Raw genomic sequence first — 13,793 nt, 5'->3', positions numbered from 1 at the left:
GGCTTCTCTTGTTGCGGGACCAGGGATCGAACCCGTGTCCCCTGCACTGGCAGGAGGATTCCCAGCCACTGTGCCACCAGGGAAGTGCCCCCTTTTTCTATTCTTGAGCCACCTTACCGGGTATCTTCCAAGTGCTGCACGGTGTCAGATTTTGACCAGTTTCCTTAGAGCTGCAGGAATCTCTTGAGTCAGGGTAAAGGATACAGATCTGGCCATGTCACTCTGTTACCGACCAGGGTTCTTGGCCTCCTTAATAAATAGAAATTGATAAGAGGCCAGGCAAGGCTTTACTGGGGCCCCTGCTAGAGCAGGAGGGAGCGAGAACAGCCAGCAGGTTCCCTTGCCTGCTCCCTCCCCGGCGGGGGGTGTGGGGTGTGGGGAGTGAGCTGGTTCCTTATATGGGGTGAGGGTAGGGGTGGGTCCAGGGGTCAGGCGGGAGGGGCGGCTGAGGTGCTCTGCCCACCCCCTTGGTGGTGCTGCGTGCAGCGGGCATGCGCGGTGCCCTGCTTTTGCTCCCAGCTCTTCAGAAGTGGCAGCTGGGATTTTTGGTCTTTTTGTACCTTGTTGTCCATAATTTGCCCCAACTGCACATGCATGCAGTTATTTTTAGTTCCTTATGGTTTCTTTGTATTTTGTTGCTCGAGATGTTTGTCCAGGTGCTAGCACTGCAGCACGGATTCATCTAAGTGCTGGGAAGTAGTCTGGCTAATGTCAAAGTCATGTTTTACCATTGCAGGAAATGTTTCCATTTGATAAGTAGGTGGTGTAGTAGTGGTGATGGGATTTCTTTATTTTGCTGACTGAAACAGAAATTTGTTTGGACATTTTTGAGTGTCACCATATGTATTAGCTCTGTCTTAGGCTTGGGGGAATCCAACCACGAGTGAGACACAATCCCAGCCCTCGAGAGGTTTACATTCCTAGACTCAGGCTAGGGAGCTGTTATGTAAACAAGCAAGCCCTGTCGAGGGGTAGAGGGTTACAGATCCACGAGGGACACCAGGCAACCTGCTGATAATTTCATTTCCGATGTCTACAGGAAGAAAACAGGCTGGTAAGGTCAATTTAAATGTTTGATACATTGAGAGTTCGCTCTCTTATTGTAAATTCATCATTTAAGTTACTCAGAGTTTAATCATATTGAAAGTTCCCATCCCTATCAATCAGGTATTCTCCTTCATGAGGCTCTGACTGAACGGAACCTCTGAATCTGTAAGACTGAGGACCTCGCCCTGAGCCATGATTAATTCACCAGGTAAACACTACTTTGTAAAGGGGAAAAAAGTGCCAACTCACCTACCTGAGAAGTTAGGGAGGGGATGATAGGTCACTTCTGGGAAGCTGGGCTCCAGTGTCTCAAATGAGGGTGTCAGGGCTCTCCCGCCTTTGTCTGCAAAGCCCCAGTTGGGTGCCTCTGTGTGTGACAGCTGGCTCACAGGGGGTGACAGATTGCAGCCCCCAAAGAAGACAGTGTCTGCACCGATTGCTCTAGCAAAGTCCCTGGAGGGCTCTGGCCACCCTGGAGTCAGGGACTCCCCCTGCAGCCAGCCCCATCCAAACTGAGGTAGGAGACAGATGGGCCCCTGGGCTGAGCAGCTGGGGAGCTTGTCAAGCAGAGTAAATTGGAGCTCTGTTTTCCCTAACACGCCAGGGACAAAGTTAATGGCAGGAGCTGAGCTCTGCTGGAGTAAAGAGCTAGGAGGACCACATCTATCACTCCTGAGGTCAAGGAGACCTCCCCGACTGCACACGTGCAGGGAGGCTCCTCTGGGTTCAAAAGGGGAGGGAGCGCCATCCCACAGTAGGTGTTGTCAACCTCCCTGTAAGCCTCCACGCTGGAATCCATCTTGGCAAAAAGATGCGCACGAATGTTGTGGGGAGGGCCCTAAAGACCACTCCGACGTGGGAAAAGAAGCGGGCTGATTGGCCACAGGAAGAACTGCCCCATATTAGTGATTTAAATCACCTCTCTGGCAGGCTTCTCATTCGGGACACACCCACTCTTCTCTGGGTGTGTATTTCTGCCTTGCTTTTGTCTTAAATAAACAAACCGTTTCTCTGTGTGCTCTCCCACACGTTGTGCTGTGTCTCTAATAATAAACTTTGTGCCCATTTTTGCAGTTTTTGCTTCCTTGAAACAGGGTTCCTGCTTTTCATCCAGGCTACTCAGGTTCAGTCTGTGGGTAGGGAGATAAGATCCTGCTTCAAGACTGCTCACTGCTGTCTCTCGGAGAACAAAACCCCTTGGACCAAGCACTTTCCAGCAGGGCAGCTTTGACACGGGGAAGGGTGGCTCTACAAAGGAAAGGAGAGTGAGTGAACACCACTCACCTCCTCCTGAGGCCTTCTGGAGACAAGCAGGGGGCCTCCTGCCTTCCTTTCAGGATGTACTACAAAGTCTCATTCTGTGTTATCTATCTACAGCATTAGTATGTGAGAAATGGTGAAAGCCATGAAGCACGTGCCCTCCTAAGGCAACCAGTGCTGGCCTTTTCCCAATTCTCTTCACTTACACGCGAAGCAGGTGCAGTGAAAGGAAACTCCAAAGCCGATTTGGATCCCAGTGTTAACTCTGGTCCTACTAAGTCGACGCTTTGGAGCAAGTCTCTGAAGCCTGTTTCCTCATATGAAATGAGACTAATGTGCCCATGTCACAGGGTAGTCTTAATGAGGTGGATTAAGGGGTGCAGAAGTGCCTAGGATAGTGCCTGAGGCTCAATACATGTCTACTAAATATGTATTTGGCCTGTAGTAAACACTTGTATTTAACGCATGTATTTACATGTAAACACATGTATTCAATAATACGACTACACATATTACCCACGTGTTTGGCAGCTTAACAACTGCTTCTAAGGCTTTGCTGGTTGATGAACCCCACTGGAGAATTCCCACATAGCTTTCTCTCTCTCTCTTTTTTTTTTTTTTTGGCCGAAGTGCACGGCTTGCGGGATCTCAGTTCCCCGACCAGGGATTGAACCCGGGCCATGGCAGTGAAAGCGCCAAGTCCTAACCACTGGACCACCAGAGAAGTCCCCCCACATACCTCTGTAGGAAGAGGTAGTTTTTCCTCTTTGCCTGAACTAACAGGGATTGTTGTGGCCGGGTGTCAGCAGTGGCTTCAACAGCACCTTCTTATTCACAGGAAGGAGGATTTGAGAAGTCTCAGTTCTGGAATAACTTTGTCTTATTTTCTTGCTGTTCTGTCTTTTTACTGATGGGTCTGGGGAAGAAACAAGATCACACCATTAATTCTTGTTTAAAAAACATCATTGATTCTTCAAATGAAAAATGAAACCAGACAGTGGGCAAGGAATCCAAGCATAGGAAGCGAGCATGGGACCATGACCAGCAAGTTTGGGTTTTGGGATTCAGAACCTTGCTTTCTAGAATGTCTTGTATCTTTTCAGAGATCCAGTTGGATCACTCCTGTTCTATTCCAAGAATACGTCATTGAACTTTGCTTAACTAACAGCGCCCATATTCCAGTTCTGCATCCTGAGATGTATCTGAGGTCGCCTTGATTAGAGTTTTGAGAGATGTTAAATACTATCTCTTGGTTTTACTTCCACAGATGACTGATAATTTGTGTGTTTATTTGTCTAACTTTCAGAGGGCAATCTTATTTTCCTTTTTTGTTGGGTAAAGGCAGCTCATTGTTTCCCTATGTACTGCCAACAGACTGGTTTTCTTGAGGGAAAACATCTGTACAAAGTCTGGTTTCAGGTCAGACTTGGACAGATGGTGCTGTTCTGTCTCCTTGAAGTTGGGGGGCGGGGAAAGGAACAAACACATGGATGGTATTTTCCTATTCTGGAAAAAATGTTTTCAGTTATTTTTTACTCATGTTTAAGATTCTTATAACATTCCATCCTTTATTTCCTCCCCACTAGAGTTCCCCACAGCTATGAGACTCATTTGTTTTAAATAACTTTAAAAAAAAAGTATATAAAGCCATATTCATTAGAAGAAAGCTGGATAGACCAAAGTAACAGTTACTTTTACAATTATTTTTGATTAGCACACAAAAAATTCTCCCAATCTGAATGATTTAGTCTATGTCTGGATTCATGTATGTTTTCCACTAATAATAGTTAGGCACAAAACAGTATCCTGTTCTATTGCAGAATTTCTGATTGATAATTTATACCAGTGTACTGAGACTCTAAAATAGCCTCTTGCTTACTTTCACTGAGCTTGAGGAAAATATCAAGAATGGATAACTTTATTTGTATCCACAATTTTGAAACTAGCTTTAGGAGACACGAGAGCAGGGGTGCTCCGTGAAAACCTGTGTCTACGTACCGTGAAATCGTTTTTCCTCCTTATCTTTCTTTATATCCTTTTCCCTAATAGAGAACTAGCTGTGTTTTAAACCATTATATACGTAAATCCGTCTTGAACAGTTCCTTGTCTAGAATGGACTGAATTGCCTTTTACATATATGGTTTGTTTTGTTGTTTTTTTTTTTTTTGCGGTACGCGGGCCTCTCACTGTTGTGGCCTCTCCCGTTGCGGAGCACAGGCTCCGGACGCGCGGGCTCAGCGGCCACGGCTCACGGGCCCAGCCTCTCCCCGGCATGTGGGATCCTCCTGGACCGGGGCACGAACCCGCGTCCGCTGCATCGGCAGGCGGACTCTCAACCACTGCGCCACCAGGGAAGCCCCATATATGGTTCTTTACTGACTTCTTTGTTCCTGAGGACCAGTAACCTTCAGAAATACTTCAGAAAATCTCTAGGAACAAAGTGATTGTGGCATTCTTCATACTCTGCCTCTTGAATCTGAGCCCTCTCTTCAAACCTTGCCTAAAAGTCTCCTTCTTTCAGGAGGTCTCTCTCCTGCACCGCCCCTTCCTACCCTATAAGTGGATGTGATCGCCTTGCCCACAAATTCCAATCATATTCCGTACCAGTTTTATGGCACTTATGCTAATCTGGTGTGTATTTGTGTACTGTTTTATTCTTCTTGTGGGTTATGAGCTCCTTAAAGGCAGGTTTAATATCTTATTCTTTGAGTCCCTTGCAGCTATAGTGCCTTATAAATAAGAGTTGCTAAGTATTTATTAATCAAATTCTAGAAACGGAATAACTCTGGTCTTCTTTGTTTCACTTACGTACTTACAAATATTTAAATGAAATGTACATTTAACAGTTGTAAAGGTATAAACTACTAATCAAAAAGTAACAATACTTCGTAGACTTGTTTTTTTAACGTTTAGATGCAGGAGTACAAACTGTTATGAAATCTTTAAATAATGTTCTCAGTTTTCAGAGTAAGTTGTTGAACTGCTAGCTCAGAATCTGGGCTCCCTTCCTGAAACCAGATGACACACTTCTTGCCCCTCCCATGCCAAGGGCCCCTCCCTCTTTGTGGGGGGGGCTTCCCTTCTGCAGCTTGGCACTGAGATCTAAACCTATATTGGCAAAGTCCTCTTTCTTCCCACCTTCACGTGGAGGTGTGTTCATTTCTCTAAGCATTGTGCAACAGGACCAGTCCTTGTGGGAGACCAGGAAAAAAAAAGCCCAATGTTCAACGAAATGTCCCTCACCCTTCACCATACTCCTCACTAGCACTTCCAATGTGTACTGTGTGCTCGGATAAAATTGAGACCCATAAAAACCATCAATAGAGACAGCATATTTTTCATTATGGAAACTTGTGCTAAAATAATAATGTGGTCATTTTACAGTACTGTGAACTACTGCAAGGTCATCTAACATTTTTGTGCTCATTTTGTGATTGAATTATAATTGTATAACTTGAAATCACAAAGAACTGTTTTTAAAATACAAAAAGGGCAAATTAGCATTCTTTTTTTTTTTCAAATTAGCATTCTTCCGTAAACTTTCTATAGTAATTTTTAAGGAGGGAAATAATTTTTAAAATCCCAGTAGGCTTTTCTTTTCTTTTTCTTTTTCTTTTTTATTTTTTGGCCATGCTTGGAAGTGGGGTTGACCTTAAAACTTTTCGGTCTCAAAGAACGCTTAATTAATCTGATGTGAAGAAAAAATAATAATCGCTTTATTTCTCTGACAGTCTAATCACAGACCACCCCCTCTTCCCCAGCCTTAGGGGAGGGAGCGTTTAATAACGGTCTGTGTAAACTGATGCCCAGGCCGTAGGAGTTCGCAGGAGCTCTGCTCGAACAAGTTAAAACCAAGCAAAGAGCAAAGGGCGGCCCTCGAAACAAAAAAACTGCTCAAACCAACCAACGCAGAGGATCGCAATGGCTCTGCTGCCGCGGATCCTCAAAGCCCGTCTGAGCCCGGCGCCCGAGCGGGGCCCTTGGCAGCCTCGGCCCACGGACGCCAGGCTCCCGGCGAGGGCGCGGGCCGAGGACAAAGGAGCCGGGCGGCCGGGGGCGCCGCGGGCCGGGGGCCGGGCAGAGGGACCCCGGAGCCTCGCCGCCATGCCGGGGCCCCGGACCTTCGCCAACCTGGTGGAGTTCTTCTGGAAGGACGGCTTCAGCCGCATCCACGAGATCCAGGTAGCTGCGCGCGGGAGACCGGGAGCGCGAGGGGGCTCGCTCCGGCGGGAAGGCGCTGGGGACGAGGCCGGGGAGGGAGCGCCGGGGAGGGGATCCTGGGAGAGGATCCCGGGGAGGGAGCGCCGGGGAGGGGACCCGGGAGAGGAAACCGGGGAGGAAACCCGGGAGAGGATCCCGGGGAGGGAGAGCCAGAGAGGGGACCCGGGAGAGGATCCTGGGGAGGCAGCGCCGGAGAGGGGATCCGGGGAGAGGAAACCGGGGAGGGAGCGCCGGGGCGGGGAACCGGAGGAGGGGGTCACGGGCAGGGGCCGCCCTGGATCCGCTGGGCCCCCACGCGCCGTGCGCTCCGGCGGGCGGGCCTGCGGAGTCGGGGCGCGGGGAGCCGCCGCCCGGCCTCCCGGGACCGTCCCGGGGGAGCCGGTGAGGAGCGCCTCTCCCGCGGTGGGTGAGGAGCCCTGCGGGTCTCTACGCGGCCGAGGACAGGTTGCGCATGTTCCTAGTCCTTTTTGTTTGTGTTTTATAATTGAAAAAATAAAAAAACCACCCTAAAAATAACAGCGAGGGGTTCGGAGGCTTCGAGTTATGTAATCTCTAAGTGATGGGAAGACAAACGAAAGTTCGTGAACCTCGGCGTCAAGCCAGGTCTGGGCAGGGACTTAGGAAGAACCCAACCGGTCCAGCAACCCCGTCGGAGTGTTGGGAGCCCACTCCTTGTACGGTGGCTCATCCTGACCCTGAGTTTTGCCCTTCCCGTGCCCACCTCAAATCGCGTCTTTCTTTGCAAGGTGACCTCCACCTTTAAGCGTCGTCAAATCCATTCGCTCCCATTTGCTATGGCAGCTGCTCGCTGCTTGCCTCCGTCATTTTCTCAGGGCTCCCACCCCAGCACCCGCTGTGATTTCTGGGACCTGGGCCTTTTGACCTCTTCCAAGAACACCCTCCTTCCCCACTACTCACTTCTTTTTGTTCAAATCTTACCCTTCAACCTTCAGAAACTTCTCGGAGGAAGCTTTTTGTAACCACCCACCTGGGTTTTGGTAATTCATTCATACATTCATTCCCTCAACCCTTAACCTACATGATGGTGCAGAGGCCACAGCTACAGCTGGAGAAGCTTACTTCATTGATAGAAAAAAAACAAAAACAAAAACAAAAACAGTGGGGCAAGAGGGGCAATTTTAATTTGACTGAAATTCCAGTTGGCCCCCTCCTCTCCATGCCCCACATGAACTCTACACGATTTCTTCCCAAACAGGTTTCTAGGGGTCAAAAATGATTTTTTTCTGTTCCATGTGGAATCTGAACATAAGATATCAAGATGATAGTTTTCAAATACGGAGTAAAAAAAAAATTGGTATTTATTTATTTATTGACAAGTTCAATACAGGTGGCTCTAGACTGGAGCACTGGTTGTTTACTAGAACTGGTTGTTCTAGTAAAACCCTCTCCCCGTGCTCTCCAGGTCACCCCTAAGGCATTTCTAAGGAGGAAGAGAATTATTCTGTTACCTCAAGTCCAGTTTCCTTTCACTTGACTTGTAATCACAGAATGCTGTCTCACTAGGGATTCATCTATAGGGTCCAGGTCTTTCACTTTACATGTGGAAAAGGCCCAAAGTGTCGGCTGAGTGACTTGCCCACAGTCACATAGCTGGTTACTGGCAGAGCAGACACAGTGATCAAGGTCGCCAGGTATGACAGAGCAGGAGGGTCCTGCGTTACATAGCAGCCCTTTACAAGCACCTGTGGAATCTTGGCCAATCAGTTCTTCTCTCTGGACCACAGTTTCCTCCTCTGTGCAGGAGTCTAACAATCCTCAACCATCTCACGGGTTATTGTGAGGTCGTGTGATCAGGGCTGTGGAAGGGCTTTGTCAACTGTAATAATAACCAATACATAAGAATGAACAGTTCTGGAACTCTTTTCATCTGCCAGGCACAGTTTTAAGTCCTCCATGTGAGGTAATCTCTATTATTTCTCCATTTTGCAGGTGAGGAAACTGAGACACACTGGAACCTAACTTCCCAAGGTCACCCAGCTAGTAAACTGTGAGCCGAGATTCCAACTCCAGAGTCTGTGCTCCAGCTGGCTACACAAACTGAGTCTGTGGCTGACTGTATCATTCCTTGGCCCTCCACCAAAAAGGGCCATAAACTACCTGTGTCCTTCATCTCGTTCTCTTTGCCCCTTGGTCAGTGGCTCCCTTGTCTGACTGTGCCCATTCAGTAGCTGGATGTGCCCAAGGAGTGGCCCATCTCCCAGGAGTTCCGGTAACAGTCATCCTATCAGAGACCTGGAGAAATACCCTTTTGGGGTCACCTGTTTGTTAGGCAGAGTGATCCCTTGGCATCTGACACATCCCAGTTGAGTCTGAGTGTCTTCATCTCCAGGCAGCGGGACTTCAACCAGGTCCACAAAGAAGCAAACAGCTTCTACCTGAGAGCAGAAGAGTGGAGAGATGACAGACCCTCTGGCCCACCATTTCCGTGGTTGAGAGTTGGGGTGATAAGAAATGTTGGCAGATGCCAAAGAGGGACGTAGTCATTTTCCCCATGCTTAGCCCTACCTACCTATGTCATGTTTTTTATTTTTTTTAATTTTTTTTGGCCACACCACACAGCATGTGGGATATTAGTTCCCTGACCAGGGATCTAACCCATGCCCCCTGCATTGGAAGCATGGATTCTTAACCACTGGACCGCCAGGGAAGTCCCCATGCCTATGTCATGCTGAGCCATGCTGGAGGGTACTTTCTCTCCTTCCTTCTTTAATTATTTAACTGGACTGTTTAACCCATTTACATTTATTGTGATTTCTTTTTTTGGTAACAACTTCATTGAGATATAATTCACATCTCATACAATTCTCCCACTTAAAGTATACAACCATCACCACAATCAATTATAGAACATTTTCATAACTTTAAAAAGAAACCCCATATTGTATTCTTTAGCTATCACTCCCCAACCCTCTCATTCCCCCAGCTTTAAGCAACCACTAATAATTTACTTTCTGTCTTTATAGATTGGCCTATTCTGGACATTTCATATAAATGGAATCATATAATATGTGGTCTTTTTTGTCTGGCTTCTTTCACTGAGCATAATGTTTTCAAGTTCACTCATGTTGTAACATGTATTAGTACCTCATTCCTGTATATGGACAAATAATATTCCAGTGTGTGGACAGACCACATTTTGTTTACTTATTTGTCAGTTGATAGACATTTGGATTGTTTCTACCTTTTGGCAGTTATGTTTTCATTTCTTTTGGGTATATATCTAGGCGTGAAATTGCTGTGTCAAATAGTAACTCTGTATTTAACCTTTTGAGGAATTGCTAGACTGTTCTAAAGTGGCTGCATTTTTTTTTTTTTTTTTTCCGTACGCCGGGGCCTCTCACTGTTGTGGCCTCTCCCGTTGCGGAGCACAGGCTCCAGACATGCAGGCTCAGTGGCCATGGCTCACGGGCCCAGCCTCTCCCCGGCATGTGGGATCCTCCCGGACCAGGGCACGAACCCGTGTCCCCTGCATCGGCAGGTGGACTCTCACCCACTGCGCCACCAGGGAAGCCCCGGCTGCATTATTTTATATTCCAGCAACAGTGCAAGAGGGTTTTGATTTCTCCACATCCTTGCCAATACTTGTTATTACCTATCCTTTTGATTATAAGCATCCTAGTATGTGGGAAGCGATATCTCATTGTGGTTTTGATTTGCATTTCCCTAATGACTAATGACGTTGAGCTTCTTTTCATGTGCTTATAGACATTTCGATATCTTCTTTGGAGAAATGTCCATTCAAATAATTGCCCAGTTTTTAATTGGGTTATTTGTTGTTGTTGTTTTTTACTGTTGGGTTGTAATAGTTTTTTTAATATATTCTAGACATAAATCTCTTATCAAATATGTACTTTGCAAATATTTTCTCCATTGTGGGGATTGTCTTTCACTTTCTTTGTAATGTCCTTTGACATTACGCACATTTTAAAATTTTGATGATGTCCAGTCATCTGTTTTTTTCTTTTGTTGCTGTTCTTTTGGTGTCATATCTTAAGACACCATTGCCAAATCCAAGGTCATGAATATTTATGACTATGTTTTCGTCCAAGAGTTTTGTGGTTTTAGCTCTTGCATTTCGTCTTTGGTCCACTTTGAGGTAGTTTTTGTATGTGGTGTGAGATAAGGGTACAAATTATTTTTGTTTGTGGCTATCCAATTTTCCCAGCATCCTTTGTTAAAGAGGCTATTCTTTCCCATTTAATTGTCTTGGCACCCTTTTTGAAAATCCATTGACCTTAGATGTATGGGTTTATTTCTGGAGTCTCAGTTCTATTCCAATAATTTAGATGTCCATCCTTATGCCAGTAGCACACTGTCTTCATTACTTTTATAGTAACCTTTGCAATAGGGAACTGTGAGTCCTTCAACTTTGTTCTTCTTTTTTAGGATTGTTTTTGCGGTTCTGAATCACTGGAATTCTGATAGGGATTATGTTGAATTTATGGATCAGTTTGAGAAGTATTGCCATCCTAATAATATTAAGTCTTCCATTCCATCAACATGGAATAAATAAATTCCATTTATGTAGGTCTTTAATTTCTTTCAGTGATCTTTTGCAGTTTTCAGAGTGTAAGTTTTACACTTCTTTTGTTAAATGTATTCCCAAGTATTTTATTCTTTATGATGCTATTGTAAATGGAATTGCTTTCTTAATTTTATTTTTGGATTGTTCATTGCTAGTGTGTGGAAATACAATTGAATTTTGTATACTGATCTTATATCCGGCAAGCTGAACATGTTTTTTAGCAGATATCTTAGAATCTTCTACACGCCAAATCACGTCATATGTGAATAGAGGCAGCTTTACTTCTCCCTTTCCAATCTGGGCGCCTTTTCTTTCATTTTTTTGCTGGGGGCATTTTTACAGATTTATTACAGATTTCCCACAGGGAGCTTTCTTCACAGGGCAGGCTGGGCGGCTGCTGAGTGTCTGAATGAAAGGGGCAGGCAGAGCCCGTTTGACTCAGGACAGTTAAGACCCAGCAGTTCATCTACAGCCACATTCCTCTCACATTGCTTCACACAGCTAAGGTTTTTTTAAACACACATCTTTAAAGAACTAAGAAAACTTCTATGACTATGATTAATGATGTGAAAATATGTTTACCTCAGGAATACTTACAGCAACCACTCTCTTTTTGTTTTAATTAATATTTATTGAAGTAGAGTTGATTTACAATGTTGGGTTCGTTTCTGCTGTACAGCGAAGTGAATCAGTTATACATATACATACATCCATTCTTTTTTAGATTCTATTCCCATGTAGGTCATTACAGAGTACTGAGTAGAGCTGCCTGTGCTAGACAGTAGAACCTTATTAGTTATCTAGTGTGTATATGTCAATCCCAATCTCTCAGTTTCTCCCTGCCCCCTCCTTTTCCCCTTGGTAACCGTAAGTAAAGTGGCCACTCTGATTCAGTTCTGCATAATGCAGAGCTTTCCTCTGCCCCAGTTTTCTGCTCCCCTAACATCCAGGAATGTCCGTGTCAAAGGTATATCATATCTGTGTATTTTTTTCCTTTTTTGATTTCTCCATGGTTTTGCAGCAGAAACACACACGGGAATATGGAAAAATCTTCAAGTCTCACTTTGGTCCTCAGTTTGTAGTATCTGTTGCAGACCGAGACCTGGTGGCTCAGGTGCTCCGGGCAGAGGGGGCCGCGCCCCAGAGAGCCAACATGGGGTCCTGGCAGGAGTACCGAGACTTACGGGGCAGATCCACCGGGCTCATCTCCGCGTGAGTATGTGAGGCCAGGCTGAGACACGAGCAGGAGCGGGGAGCCCAGGGACCCCCCTCCCTGAACGCTCGGCTCCTAAAACCAGCTATTAATAAAGCACAGAACTCCCAGTGGAATAGTATCAAAAGAGCCTCACGTGTGATCTCCCCAAATCTCCTAAAACCCTCTGGGAAGAGATTTGGTGGCAGGAACAAGGTGGGGATCCCACTAGCCGAGTGATGGAGAGGAGCCCTTTTTCAAGGAACGCTTTGTGGCTTTAGGTGTCCATTCGGTGACCACTGAGGGGGCTGAAGCTCACAGAGCCCATCTGTGGACAGAGGTGAGGCTGGTGAGCTGTTTTAGGAGACCTCCAGGAGGGGCTACGAACTTCAGCATTGATCGCCATGTGATGATGTTCCTGCCTTATAACAGACTATGGTTATTATACACCTTTGTGTCTTCCAAGAGTGAATTGGTACAGCCTCAGGTAGGGAGGAGAAAACAGAGCATCTGCAGATCCCCTGGTCCAAATCCCTTTGGTTTAGAAATTCTATTTTTGGCTCTTTTGATATACATGTCCTTACACATGAACTGGGGAGTAATACCATCACTCCCCTCTCTTTGCAGTGTCTGTCCTGTCTTCCTCCCATTTGGCCTGGCAGATCTTGTTGACTCTTTATTGCTGGGAAATTTTTGCAGAGATGCTCTGAACTCCTTCCTAGAATATCACTATAAGTAAGATTATTTGGAATTCACTTTATTCTAGGGAGGGTGAACAGTGGCTCAAGATGAGAAGTGTGTTGAGACAAAGAATTCTGAAACCGAAAGATGTGGCCATTTTTGCAGGAGAAATCAACCAAGTTATTGCTGATTTAATTAAAAGAATCTACTTCCTCAAGAGCCAGGCAGAAGATGGGGAGACTGTGACCAACATCAATGACCTTTTCTTCAAATATTCAATGGAAGGTAGGTGAACTCAGGAGGTGGGGAAGATGGAAGAATGGACATTTTACCAAAATATGGTTGTTATCACTCATTGAGCATCTCCTGTGTCCCAGACAATGTGCTAAGCCCCATACATACGTACATGTAATTGTCACAGTGCTATTGGAACCAGGTTGACCGACAAACCATGCTCCTAATTACTACACATTTTGTTTGAGCATAGTTTAAAAAGCAACAGGAGTCTAGAGGGCATGTACTACAATCATTCTAGCTTTTAAAATCCATGTTACATGGGTAGCACATTCCCATGGTTCAAAAATCAAACCCCAAAAGTACTCATGGAAAACTCTCCCTCTCTCCTGACCCAGCTAGGTCACCAGCTTCTTCAAGGGATATTTTATGTACATACAAAGAAATACATGTGAGTATTCTTTTTACTTAAAAAAAAAAATTGGTAGCATACCAAACATTTTTTCTGTACCTGGGTTTTTGGAGAATTCTATTAGCTTTCCCTTTTTTTTTTTTTTCTTTGCGGTACGCGGGCCTCTCACTGTTGTGGCCTCTCCCGTTGCGGGGCACAGG

General features: G+C 45.6%; 1 protein-coding gene across 5 annotated transcripts in view; it reads left to right on the top strand.

Moving 5' to 3' along the window:
* The first annotated feature begins 5,201 nt into the window (after window positions 1-5,201).
* CYP27C1 (cytochrome P450 family 27 subfamily C member 1) overlaps window positions 5,202-13,793 on the top strand; it is a 22,176-nt gene continuing 13,584 nt past the window's right edge. For 2 of the 5 annotated variants that reach the window (XM_024115028.3, XM_024115027.3), the window contains exons 1-3: window positions 5,202-6,489; window positions 12,096-12,286; window positions 13,033-13,232. In XM_024115028.3, coding sequence (XP_023970796.1) covers window positions 6,229-6,489; window positions 12,096-12,286; window positions 13,033-13,232 — 652 coding nt within the window. In that variant the 5' untranslated portion in view covers window positions 5,202-6,228. Of the gene's footprint in view, window positions 6,490-8,478; window positions 12,287-12,547; window positions 13,233-13,793 lie in introns of those variants that run through there. The other 3 variants (XM_055087315.1, XM_007116045.4, XM_007116044.4) reach the window with 3 other exon arrangements.

Source organism: Physeter macrocephalus, chromosome 2, assembly GCF_002837175.3.
Source record: "Physeter macrocephalus isolate SW-GA chromosome 2, ASM283717v5, whole genome shotgun sequence".
NCBI classification, from domain to species: domain Eukaryota; kingdom Metazoa; phylum Chordata; class Mammalia; order Artiodactyla; family Physeteridae; genus Physeter; species Physeter macrocephalus.
Note: the sequence above shows the minus strand (reverse complement) of the source record. Positions and strands in the feature narration are given on the sequence as shown.